This window comes from Scardinius erythrophthalmus (genome assembly GCF_964197995.2).
Source record: "Scardinius erythrophthalmus genome assembly, chromosome: 9".
Taxonomy (NCBI): Eukaryota; Metazoa; Chordata; class Actinopteri; order Cypriniformes; family Leuciscidae; genus Scardinius; species Scardinius erythrophthalmus.
The window spans coordinates 26,688,054-26,700,649 of record NC_138229.1 but is presented as its reverse complement, the minus strand read 5'-3'; the positions used below and the strand labels follow the sequence as shown (position 1 = coordinate 26,700,649).

Sequence of the window (12,596 nt, the reverse complement as noted above, 5' to 3'; positions counted from 1 at the left end):
TTTAATTTGACTAAATATGGTGTAAAAACGTCTGAGTGCTGCCCTCTTCAGGTTGAACAGTGGCTACTGCAGTTGAATTTTCCTATTGGAAGTTGTGGTACACTCTGACGTCAGAGGGTACCAGCTAACCACGCCCTTGCCTGCAGAGAGATACGTCTCAGATGCACGCCCCCTCTCCACTGGGCTCTGCCTACTTTTCCAGCATTTTTCAAATATTGCCAGTGGGTGGAGTCAGGCTCTGACCAGGGGTTTAGTTACCCTTTAAATGATAATGAGCTTTGCTCACCCCGCCCCTCTGTTCTGTGCGTACACTGTTTGAAATAATAACACAATATCCATAACGCCTTGTTCATAATAAACGTGGGATTATGAATTATATTGAGAACGTCGTACATAGAAAACATGCTGTAATGTACCCGGAGTGTAAACCTTAGATGCATTCATCGTGAAGCAAGGTTTGCAAATTTGCAAAGATTAATATAAATATTAATATAAAGGTTAATAAAACATTACACTCACTTCATCTGGAGGTTCAGCAGGAACACGTTGGTACCGATCCGTTTTTTATCGTTTGTAAAGCTGTCTGGTGTGAAATGAAGCATGGACGATCGTGGGGAATCCCCGCCTCAATCCTTTGGGAATATCCCTTCAAAAACAAAACTCGGCCACTGCATCTTCAACGGTTCGGATTTAGGAACATCAAAATGACTGCTGTGTTCCTTATTACACCGAAGAACAATCGCAGACACCATTCTGCTCATAGACAGCGCTCCAGTGAGGGTATCAACAATGACGCGCAGACTATGATGATTGACAGCTCACTCATGAGCGAGGGCGGGTCTGTGTTGAAACGCTGCTGTCACTCACCAATCGTGGGAGGGGCGTCGATTTTGTGACGTCACAAAATCGAACGGCTTGATTTCAGAGAGGGTCAAACATATAAGGAGATTAAAAAAAAAACACTGGATAGATTTTTATCATTTTATGATGGTTGTGTACAGGCACTGCCAACACACATTTCAATACAATCAACTTGTAAAAGTGCATGTACCATTATATGACCCCTTTAATATAATTATTTAATGCATTTCATTTTGTTGATTTATTCATTTAGCATTAAAGTTATACAAAAAATATTCTTATTATTGAATGGCATTTGGAAGCATTTCATTTAGTGAATTTCATGATTTACTGGAAAAATTTTTTTTTTACCCAGTCCTAGTCTATAGTTTCAGTCCCACACTGTTTCTTTGCAGCTTTTCAATGGGATTGTGTTTCTGTGCTGAGCACTAGGCTTCATGTGTTCTAAAGGCCCCTTTTGTTTCATTTCAGAGCTGTTCATTTCAGAGCTGTTCATTCATTTCCTATGACAGCTCCGCAGCAGGAGAGCTGCTGGAGCGCCGGATCCGAAGGGTGTTAAATGTTGAGCATACTCTGAGATACCATTCTCTAGCCACCGACAAATGGTTAGTCTTGTTCTTTTGAACCTTACACACACCAATCTAAACATTCTCAAACCATCCGTGGGCTTGTTTAATCTTTATTAAAGAGGTGTCCAGGTACAGTCTCTGCAGATCAGGGACGTCTCCGAAGTGAACGTGGAAGTCCGAGTGAACGAGTCAGGACGAAAAGGTTGACGTTTAAGAAAAGGAGGGGCAGCAGGGCCTTTGAAGTGCTGAGTGAGGAAGTCGTCCCCCTCTTCTCATAAAGCATGGCGGACAGATTAATGCCTAAGCTTTAGGAATACTTAAGAGTCAGCTTCAAGGGAATCAGGACAAGCCTCCGTGCTCCCAAAGCCCTGCCACGCAAATCCATTCTGCTGCTCTTTCCACAGAGCCGAGATGGAGGAGCTCAAAGTGCCAAACACTGCTGACGCTATCATGTGAGGAAATTATGAATATTTATCCAACTGGTCCTCTGGTGGTCTGGCTATAAGTTTCAGCGATGATTACTTTCGATTCTTTGATTTGTTTGAGAAGCAGATGGAAAAATGTGAGAGGGGCTGAAGGGAACTGGCGAGGCGTTTAAGCTAATGCTTGTTCGACAAACAAAGCTTATTGAGCTTTGCTGCTTATTAGGACAAAGCTTTGGCAAGACTCACAAAATAACTGTTTGTGTATCTGCAACTCGCACTGAAATTTTCGGAAAAGCTGAAGACAAAAGACGACAAACATACAAACGTACATGTGGGGTCCCCCATGTAGTTCAAAAAACATTATTACAAACTGTAATACCTGCTTCTCATTTGCAGTAACAGGGTATTGGTCCTTGAGTTCGGCCATGACAAAGCACTGGTAGTTTTGGCTGTTGGAAAGGGGCCGGTTGTAGAAGCCGGAGTACGTCTTCTCGTCGCCCAAGGTGAAGCTGTCTGGTAGGGAGAGCAGCTTTGCGGCGATGTATGGCCTTGCGGTGTCCGAGTGACGTCGTCTCCTGAGCAGAGCTCCCTCAGTAGACTCCAGGAGCTGAGGAAGAGATCAGAGACAGATGAATTAGTACATAAAAGCCACAGGCCCTCAGTGTTGTGTGGGAAACTAATGCTAAGTTGGTCAATGCTTTTATTTGAATTGCTTGTGAATGTAAAAGCATTCAACTTGTCAACTTCAATGGGCTTCTCTTTGTGTTCGTGATGTAAGATTGTTTTTTAATGTTTTTGAAAGATTCTTAAGGTCACCAAGGCTGCATTCATTGATTAAAAACACAGTAAGCAATAATATTTAGAATACTTTTTTCAATTTGAATGTTTTAAAAATGTATTCCTGTGATGGCAAAGCTGAATTTTCAGCATCATTACTCCAGTCTTCAGTGTCACATGATCCTTCAGAAATTATTCTAATATGCTGATTTGCTGCTCAAGAAACATTTCTGCATTAATTACGCATATGCTGACTGTACACTGAATACAATCCAATTTATACAATGAAAAATATCATATTTACTTATTTATTTGATTAATTTTTATTAGACTACAGTAAGACATACAAACCTGAAGAGAAACAAAAATTTGCTGCTGTCAATAAAATGTAACGTAATGTAAAATGTAACGTAATTATTTGATTAAAAAAAATGCAGCTTTCGTGAGCATAAGAGACTTTCAAAAACATTAAAAAATAAAATAAAATAGTAGTGTATAAAATATATATTTTAAAATGTAAGAAAATATTGTATTAATTTTCACAACACATGATGTTTATGTCAAGAAATCACATTTTTAAAATCCCCAGATATGTCCAGGTTTCTCATGACTCAGGAATACAAAACAGTAATAACTCACCTCATCCAGCTCCATCTCATCAGGATTAATCCACTTACGAGATGCTGTAAGAGACCCGGGCACGACCACAATGTAGTAACACCTATGCAGAAAACAACACTGTTAGCATGTACACCTTTACTGTTCTCAACTGCACTACAGCAGCTTGAACAAGCCTCACCATTTATACAAAAAAAACTCTTAGATTTGAGCTGGTGGGAATTAGAAGTGACCCATTCCAGGTGTGTGAATGCGTAGACAAACTGATGACTTGCTTTCTGAGTAATAACTTCAGTTAATCATCACAACACTACTGGTTTTTAATCATCAGCTCCGTCTTTTTAGTCTTGTGAGGGAATGTAGAGCTCACGAACGAGCATAATTTTGGGAGAGTGGCACACGGCTGCTCATAATAAGACTGGAGCCGAGGCTTTAATTTGGCCGGTCTCTGATACGAGAGGCAAAATCAGCTCCAAGAAAAACTCTCTCTGTGCTTCAGAGCTCCGGGATTTCCCGGAGAACGAAGAGCCGTGTCTGACACGAAATCCCACATCAATCAGCTCTACTCCAAATGCCAATCTTCTCCAAGACTTTCTCATCCTCAACACTCTGGTAATCTTTTTACCAATCAAAAAAAGGCACTCCGGAGCACAGGCCTGTTCTCCTCCAGGGATTGGCAACAAGGTACAGAGTTTTTTTTTTTTTTTTTTACCACACTGCACCAGCTCTGACTTTGTCAACGGCCAAAGAAGCCAGAGAAAAAAAAAAAATCTCCCGGTTTTGTGGTTCAGTAGCAATTTAGTTTAATTTCTTTTCAGGGAACATAATTGGCTGTGGAAAAGCTTGACTCCGAAACAACATGTTCCTCTCAAAGGACAAAAACAATCCACTTTTCTTCCATTACCTCCTCATTCATGAAAAATTAAGTGTTGAAAATGACGTTTAAACATTAGAGGCCTTTCTCATGCATAAATTATGACGACACATTTAAGGACCTCCACCTAGCACTCAGCCGTAATGATGGGCTCTCTGTGGCAAGAACATCAGAAACAGAGCAGCGTGTCTGCTTTCTACAAGCAGGATGTGCTCATATCCTCCATCATGACAGGCTGCACTCTAAGTGTTCTCAAACCAAGACTCTTCCTCTCAGCTAAGAGAGAAAACAGTCTATCTGTCTGCACATTCTCCACTATTGATTTCTACGCGTTCCATCATGACTTATCCCTTAGCACACAGCTCAGATGAGAATGAAGCGGAAACATGCCAATGTCACTTGAGTCTGACAAGGACCTTCTGGTAGTTTGAATAAAAAATAGCCGTCTCTTTTCGGGAGAAGGTCAAATGTACAGCTGAATACAGTAGGATGACGTTGCTTTGGGTTGAAAAGCAGCTGGAATCTGCAGCGTTGGCAGGAAGGCTGTTTGCTGAGCTGGGGAGATTCAGTCTGAGCGTTCAGTTGGGGAGGGAATAATTGCATGGTAATGGTGTGTGAGCTACACTGCAGAACGGAAAGCATGGCGTCATTGACCTGAATGAGGCTGGAGGCATATCCGTACTGATGAGATTTAAATAAGAGGGGAAGGAGTACATTTACATGCACAGCAATAAGATGAGTACTATATAACACCAACTTTGAAAATTCTTTATATACATACAGTATTCAAAACCTTCTGTAAGCTATGTATTTCTGTTTTATACATCAGTGAATAAAGACATCACATGTTTGACCTCATTTGCCCACTTATACGCATGACATTTTATATGTATATATGCGTGCTTTATTAAAGGGATAGTTCACCTAAAAAAATGAAAATTATCCCAGAATTTATTCTCAAGCCCTCCTAGGTGTATATGACTTTCTTCTATCAGCCAAACAAAATCAGAGTTATATTAAATAATATCCTGGCTCTTCCCAGCTTTGTTATGACCTCTGATCCGACATATGTCGTAATAAGCTTAGGTGAGAATTGACTTGAATGGAATGGAATTGAGGAAGCACAGAGGATGGAGCTTTTTTAAATATTTATTTATAAAAAAAAATTTCAAATCACTCATATATTTTTCACCTTATTTTCTCCACCACTGAAAGGACATCCGATTTTGTTTGATTGTTTGATTACTAGAGTACTAACCTGACAGGAGCTGAGGTGGGCACTTTGGGCAGGTTGATGCTGAGTTTTCCATTATTGGTCTGTTCTGCTGTGTACAGGACAGGTTTACTTTTGAACAGGTCGGGTGCAGTTCGAATGGAAACCTGTTGCTGCAGACCACCAGCACTGTTCCCTCTGCTCATCAGCACAAAGGAGTAATCCGTGTCTGGCTGCAGTCGCGTGATCAGCTTCCTCTTGAGGTTGCCTTGGACTTCCACACTCTGCTGGTTATAGAGGATCTACAGGAGGGAGAGGTTCAATTTCACTCAGTTGCACGGCTCACTAAATCTAATTTTTCATTCAGTTTCATTTAAACAAAGAACTTGATTGCATAAACAGACTTTATCCCCATGCAGTCACTTCTATCGTTGGAAACAGTGTGCTGTTTTCTGGGCTTGGCCCATCAGGATATTACTGTTATGGTTTTATACCAGTGGCTCGCATGCAGAGACGCCACACAGACAACCGTCAAGTCCACTGTAGGCCAGAGACCGTTCTGACAGACTTTCCACAGCATTTCAGCTTACTGACCAACAGCGTGACTTGCAATTTTACAAAACCACATGTGAATTTACAGAATGGGCACTTAAATCTAATAGGTAAAATTACATTTACATCTGTTGCAGCGTAACCGTTCTGTACAAGAATTAGACCATTATACAGTAGACTCCCAAGTGCTAGACTATAAAGACAGGCTTAAATATAAATACTTGTGAATTATATCTTTTAATATGAGGAACGTTTGTTTATGCACATCAATGGGGTCTTACCTTAAAAGGCACTTGGGATTTATAATTTTCTGGCACTTCCCAGGTGAGAAGGACAGAGGTTTTCATCACAGCTTTGACACCAAAACTTGTGGCAAATGCTATTGGGGAGAAAACAGGGATTTTGTAAAACATTATTCAAAGCTCAGGGTTTGCAATGCATTATGTATAAGGTAGCATTTAAAACAAAACAGAGCTTCTGAAATGGGCTAAAGAGGACTGTTTACCAATCTCTTGTTGTGTGAAATTACTGACACTGCAATAAAAGTACTTACAGTATTGTGAATCCATTTTTTAATAAATAAACAAATAAAGCCCCTGTCTGAATATTTCCAGTAAAAGCTTTTCTGTAAACTATAAAATCAGCATATTTATTGAGAACAATACAAAGAATTTGTGACTCTAGCTATACTTTCCCCAGCTACAGGAAACTTAAAACTCCTAACAACTGAGATGCTATTCTGCTCAGTGTTATTTAAAGACTATTATAGTATTTATTCATATTTTGAATTGGCTTTTGTTTTTATATTGTAAGTTAAGTTTTCTTTTAGGTCAAGTTTTAATAACTTTATGTGCAGTTGTAAATTTTATTCGTTTTTTTTTTTTTAATATATATTTCCACAGAGCTTTAACTAATTTTATCTCAGTTTTAGTCATTTTAGTATTTCAATTTCAACTTATTGCAGCGACATTTCTATCTTATTTCAATTTCTCATTTTTGTTTACGTTTTTAAATATATTTTTCATCTAATATTTATATTTCATTTCATTTAAGCTTTATACTTCCAATACCGAAAACTATTTTTAATAATTTTAGCAATAATTACATAATGTAATTATTCAATAACAACAATGATTCTGCTAAACATAAGACAGCTTTCAGTTCAACCTGAACGTTTGCAGAAAGTAAAATACAAAGGGAGGATTTCTCCACTCGCCTTAAAACAGACCACCCAATGTGAAGATAATATCATTTTTTCATAACACAGCCATTTTGTCATGCTAAGACCATGATAAATGTGCAGTGTTGTTTCAAGCGTGTGTTACTGCGGCAAAAATAATTTGTTGGTTATCTGCTGATTTCTCTGTGACCAGTGGGCAAAGATTTCGTCTCGAGTTCAAATGTGTTAAGACAGAAACGAACATGGTCAGGTGTTGTTTTCTGGACATAATCTTTCTTGGAACATGAATAGGTGTGTGTGGTATCATGTGCACCTGTGTCATTAAATATACTGTATAGGGTTCATTATAATTATGTTACGGTGCATTGTAATTATCTGAGGCCTGACACAGTGATAAATTACACAGAGGGATAAAAGGATTTCTGTATCCATGGAGTGCAAACACCAACCAGGTGATGTAGACATGGTCCTGCTCTGGATACTGGGGCTTATGGGACCCCCTCCCTTGCTGGTGAAGGCTTGCACACGAATATCATAGGTGGTGTCTGGCCGAAGCCCCTGGATGGTCATCTGTGTTTCGGTGGTGCGGTTGGTGCTGTTCTGTTTGCTGTTGATGTCGCGGTACACCACTAAATATTGAGTGATCCGGCCGTTGCGCTCAGACAGGATGGGCGGTTCCCAGGACAGGCGGGTGGTGGAGGTGGTCAAGCCCACGACGCGCAGGTTTTGGGGAAACCCGCTGGGCACGTCCTCCGGAGTGCTGATCTCTTTTACGTACTCCTCTCCGGCTCCTGCCCGGTTCCTGGCGCTCAGGTGGAAGCTGTAGGTGGCGCCCTTGTGCAGGTCTGTGGCGGTGTGGTGGTCGTCGGTGCGTGCGAACTCACGGACTTCATAGTTCTCTTCCTCCAGATGCTTGTACCGCAGTCGGTAGCCGATCAGCTCGCCCACCATGTCCTTAGGAGGCTGCCACTGGATGAGAGCCGTGTTGCCGACGGTGGTGCTGATGATCATGGTGGGTTTACCAGGCACTGAGGGGGGTAAAGAGAGAATATGTTAAGCACGCTTGAAGAGAGGGTTATTGTGCAGGGACATTTTTAGATTACAGACAACATCCTTCTGAACTTTTTAAATGTCTAAAACACTCCTCTTATTCTAGCATAACAGACGACTTGTATTTGGCAAGTAGTCTTTAAATTAAATAAAATATAAATATACTACCATTTAAATGTTTGAGGTCAGTAAGATTTTTTATTTTAAATAAATTAATTTTATACAGGAAAGATGCATTTAATTGATAAAAAAAAAAAAACGCAATTTTTACATTTATAATGTTACAAAAGATTTTTATTTCACATAAAAATAAAGAAAATCAAAGAATTCTCTATCACGGTTATCCACTAAAATATTAGGCAGCACAACTGTTTGCAACATTCATAATAATAATAAATGTTTCTTGAGCACAAAATCATCAATGATTTCTGAAGGATCATGTGACACTGAAGACTGGAGTAATGATGCTGAAAATGCAGCTTTGTCATCACTGGAATAAATAGCATTTTAAAATATATTACAATACAAAACAGTTATTTTAAATTGTAATACTATTTCACGATATTACTGTTTTTACTGTATTTTTGCAGCCTTGGTGAGCAGAAGAGACTTCTTTCAAAATTCTTATCAACCCCAAATTTATATAACTAAAATGAGTTGTAAATGCCTTTTCATTTTCACCACAATTCTATAATATTTGTAATATTTAATAATAATAGTAAAACAAAGCTTTTTCCAACTATTTAAATCCTCAAGAAATGTCTTGCAAAAGCTGCTTTTGATTAAATTCTACATTCTACAATGAATAGTCACTGAAAACCTCCACAGACACATTCAGGATTTAAAGTCAATATGAAACCTGTAATGCGATTTACTCCGAAATATAAAAGGACATTCAGTGGAATATAGCCGCTGGTGACATCCGTGGAGAAGAAAATAAGCTATTATATTTAGATTTTTTTCTTTTTTGGAACAATGTGCACCAATGAATCATGCAGAATAAGACCAGAAGCATGCATTAGGAAAGTAATCAGGGTGAATTTTGAGTGCGAGTTTCTACCTGCTCCAGTGGTGGTGATGACTTTGGCTTTACTGCGTGCCCCATCGCCCTTGGTTGTGTACGCTGCCACGGTGACAGAGTAAGAGGTCTCGGAGTAAAGTCCAGTGATCACAGCCTCCTGTTAAACGGAAACAGCATGATGCCTAAGATGCAAAGACAGCTTTATCTAGAGACGCCCTCATGCCATCCCCACTGGCAGACACTGATCATAAACCCTCTAATAAACCACACACACCCCAATGCTTAACCATTTACAACTTCCCTTTTAAAACCATAGGACACATCTTTAATTTCATATTGCACATACAAACGATAACTCCAAAAGGCTTTGAAAAGCTTTTTCTATGAGAAGCTCTTCCAAGCCACAAAGAGAAGAACCAAAGCAACTCAACCATGGGTGTCAGTCTTCTTGCTTTACACCAGTGACAAAAAGTTTTTACGAGGACACTTAGCAAATCATTTGTTTTTCAACTGTCTGCAATTTGGCAGATATTTGAATGATTTCCCCACCCTATTTTTTAAAATAGGGTTTCAAGGTTCCTCCTAAAAAGTCAAATTAGTTCACAAATTAGCCTAACTGGTGTACGCAACTGGAACACTGACACATCTGGTTGACATCAACCTGTGTGAGCACTTGAACAAACTCACAAACCAAAGGAAGAAACAGAGAACGTCAAACACAGCACACGCAAGCAACTGTAGGAACACATGCACACACATACACACAACAAAGTCTTGATTAGGGTTAAAACACAATATTTTCACTCGCCGTTAAAAACGCTGTATTCTGCTGCCAGGCCAGTATTTGGCAATGTAACTTTGTAAAGAAACACTACGCGCCTGTAGACTGAACACGTAATGTGCATATGCATGATGTCACCATTTACACAAATGCACGTTTGTTTGTTTTAGTAATTTACACGGCGACAATAACAGTTTTTTAAATACTTGAAGCGGTTTTCTCCTAAAACTCCTAAACTGTGCATCATTAATGCGCTGCTATTGTGCTGCTATTCGTCCTCCTTTCAACATGAATTAGCTATATGAATAGAAAACTAATTTTACTGAAGAAACATTTAATGAGGAATAATGTCTGTAAAGCCTACAGTAACTCAGGTAATCTCTTCTTAGTGTACTTGCAGGGTAACCTGCAAATGATGTGCTGAAAATCCTCACACACACACAGAAAGAAACCAAACTCACACAATAATTAATGGAGTACAGGTTCAACCACACTTAAATACACACATAGAAATAAACCAAGGTCATGACACAGCATATGTTCATCCACCACACACACACACACACACACACACACACACACACACACACACACACACACACACACACACACACACACACACACACACACACACACTATACCAGACTCCTATATTACTAACGGCATTTAAAAGCTTCTCATTAGCATTTTTAGCATTTTAGCTTGGCTGAGTTTCTTCTTTAATTAAGATTTTAATTATATTAATACTTATACCAATAAGTGCCCACTGTTTCACAATTTTCTTTTTTTAAACGGACGATTGGTTTGGTTTCCTCTCCCACAGAAGCCCTAAAGAAGGGGAACACGGGATAAAATGTAAATGACTGGATAAATTGAAATGACCTTTTTAAGTTTGAGCGTTTATTCATTACTTTAATCACACAAAATTACTTTTTATAGGCGAATCAATTGCATTTTCGCCTCTCATTTTCTCCTTCATAAATAGTGCTCTTTTATAAATTTTTCGAGCAAAGGGAACAGCTCGCACTCACAGAGAACAGAAGTTTAACTAAGGAGGAAACATTGGCATGCAGTGGTGTTCTGAAATGAGGAGGCAAAGTCCTCACAGTTTTTTTACTTTTTCTGTGTGTTAATAAATCAAATGTAAATTCATGTCCCAGTTACACTTAATGCTCTCACATTTTCCTGGTTCAACTACATCAAAAAGAAAAAAAAAGGGAAAAAAAGAAACCAAACACAATTCTCTTTTGTATTTTTACATTGACTATGTAATTAATGTTGTTATTTATTAAAACCAAATCTAAAAATCTTCAAGTTAGTTTAATTAAGCATTTTTAGTAATTCCAAAATAATAACTGAAGGCAGTAACAATTTAAACAATATATTTTATTTGTAAACTGATGCTGAGCTGTTCTTTTTCATTGTCTTTTTCACAGAAAGAGGTGGGATTAATCGCACAAACCAATCATTTCCAATCATATCGCGATTAATGGGAAGCCATCTTAATAGGTGTGTTTCTTCTCTATACATTGAGCACACAGTCACACTACATTAGTGAGCTAGCAGCTGACGCCAACCTTCAAAATGGCTGATTGCTAGAATAAATAACACAGAGGTGCACAGATGTCACACGCTGACACCAGCGAGTCTCTGTGCTGTCAAGCAATAATCAATGTCATCTGTGAGAAGAGCAGCACGGTTCCATTATGTGTTGGTGGTACCTCTGAATAGAGCCTGAGGTGAAAGAAATTAATAGAGTTTCTCACCTTTGATGAAAAGAGAGGATCTAAAAATGGCTTAAATGAAGATTTATGAGTGGTTTCTTAAAACAGATGTTGGGTATTTTTTTTAAGATATGGGTGTGACACTAAGGGCCCTATTTTAACGATCTAAGCTCATGTCCAAAGGCGCAGGGCGCAAGTGCAATTAGGGTGTGTCCAAATCCACTTTTGATAGCTTAATGACGGAAAAAAATAGTCGGCGCATTGTCCCTATTCTCTTAATGAGTAATGGGTGTGTTTTGGGATTTACGTGCATTAAACCAATCAGAATCTCATCTACCATTCCCCTAAAATGCCAGTTGGACTCGGGCCATGGCGGATTCGCTATTTACATGATGGAATTTGATAGTGGAAAGACCGAACACGTCTCCAGAGCGCAAACGGATCTTCTCGTGCGTAAGGTTAAACCACGCGAGCAGACCATCTACAGGACAAGCCGGATTCCACCATATCTTTATCTACACAATAATACTCTTTTACATTGTAATCCTTTTATTTTTATTATTTGGCAGTTTTGTGTGCTGCTGCGCATCCATGTGTGTTTAATAAGCAGAGTGTACGTGCGTTGTGGACCCGCCTATAGGCGCACATTACTAACGCGCATACACTCTGCTTATTGAAATAGACTGCACCATTGACCAACTGAAACCTGGTCTAAAGTCAATGGCGCAGTCTATTTCAGTTGCCTCAAAATAGCAACGCGCCAACAATGCGCCTGAACACACAATGATAACTGCGTCAGGCTGAAACTAGCAAAAAACACTCGCGTCATGCCTGGCGCTGCATTGCGCCGGGTGTATGATAGGGCCCTAAGTCTCAAGTTTGCGAATGGTGTTTAAAAGCAGAACAAAATCTAAGCGTGACGACTGATTTGTGGCGTTTACTTGATCTCAC

General features: G+C 39.2%; 1 protein-coding gene across 4 annotated transcripts in view; it reads right to left on the bottom strand.

The window, feature by feature from the left end:
* Nucleotides 1–12,596, bottom strand: part of ptprfb (protein tyrosine phosphatase receptor type Fb) — a 211,200-nt gene that overhangs the window by 41,572 nt on the left and 157,032 nt on the right. For all 4 annotated transcript variants that reach the window (XM_081375456.1, XM_081375457.1, XM_081375459.1 and 1 more), the window contains 6 exons: nucleotides 9,180–9,297; nucleotides 7,519–8,097; nucleotides 6,171–6,268; nucleotides 5,383–5,639; nucleotides 3,272–3,353; nucleotides 2,235–2,462 (listed from right to left, as the gene is read on the bottom strand). In XM_081375456.1, the coding sequence (XP_081231582.1) occupies nucleotides 2,235–2,462; nucleotides 3,272–3,353; nucleotides 5,383–5,639; nucleotides 6,171–6,268; nucleotides 7,519–8,097; nucleotides 9,180–9,297 (1,362 nt within the window). The remainder of the gene's footprint in view (nucleotides 1–2,234; nucleotides 2,463–3,271; nucleotides 3,354–5,382; nucleotides 5,640–6,170; nucleotides 6,269–7,518; nucleotides 8,098–9,179; nucleotides 9,298–12,596) is intronic.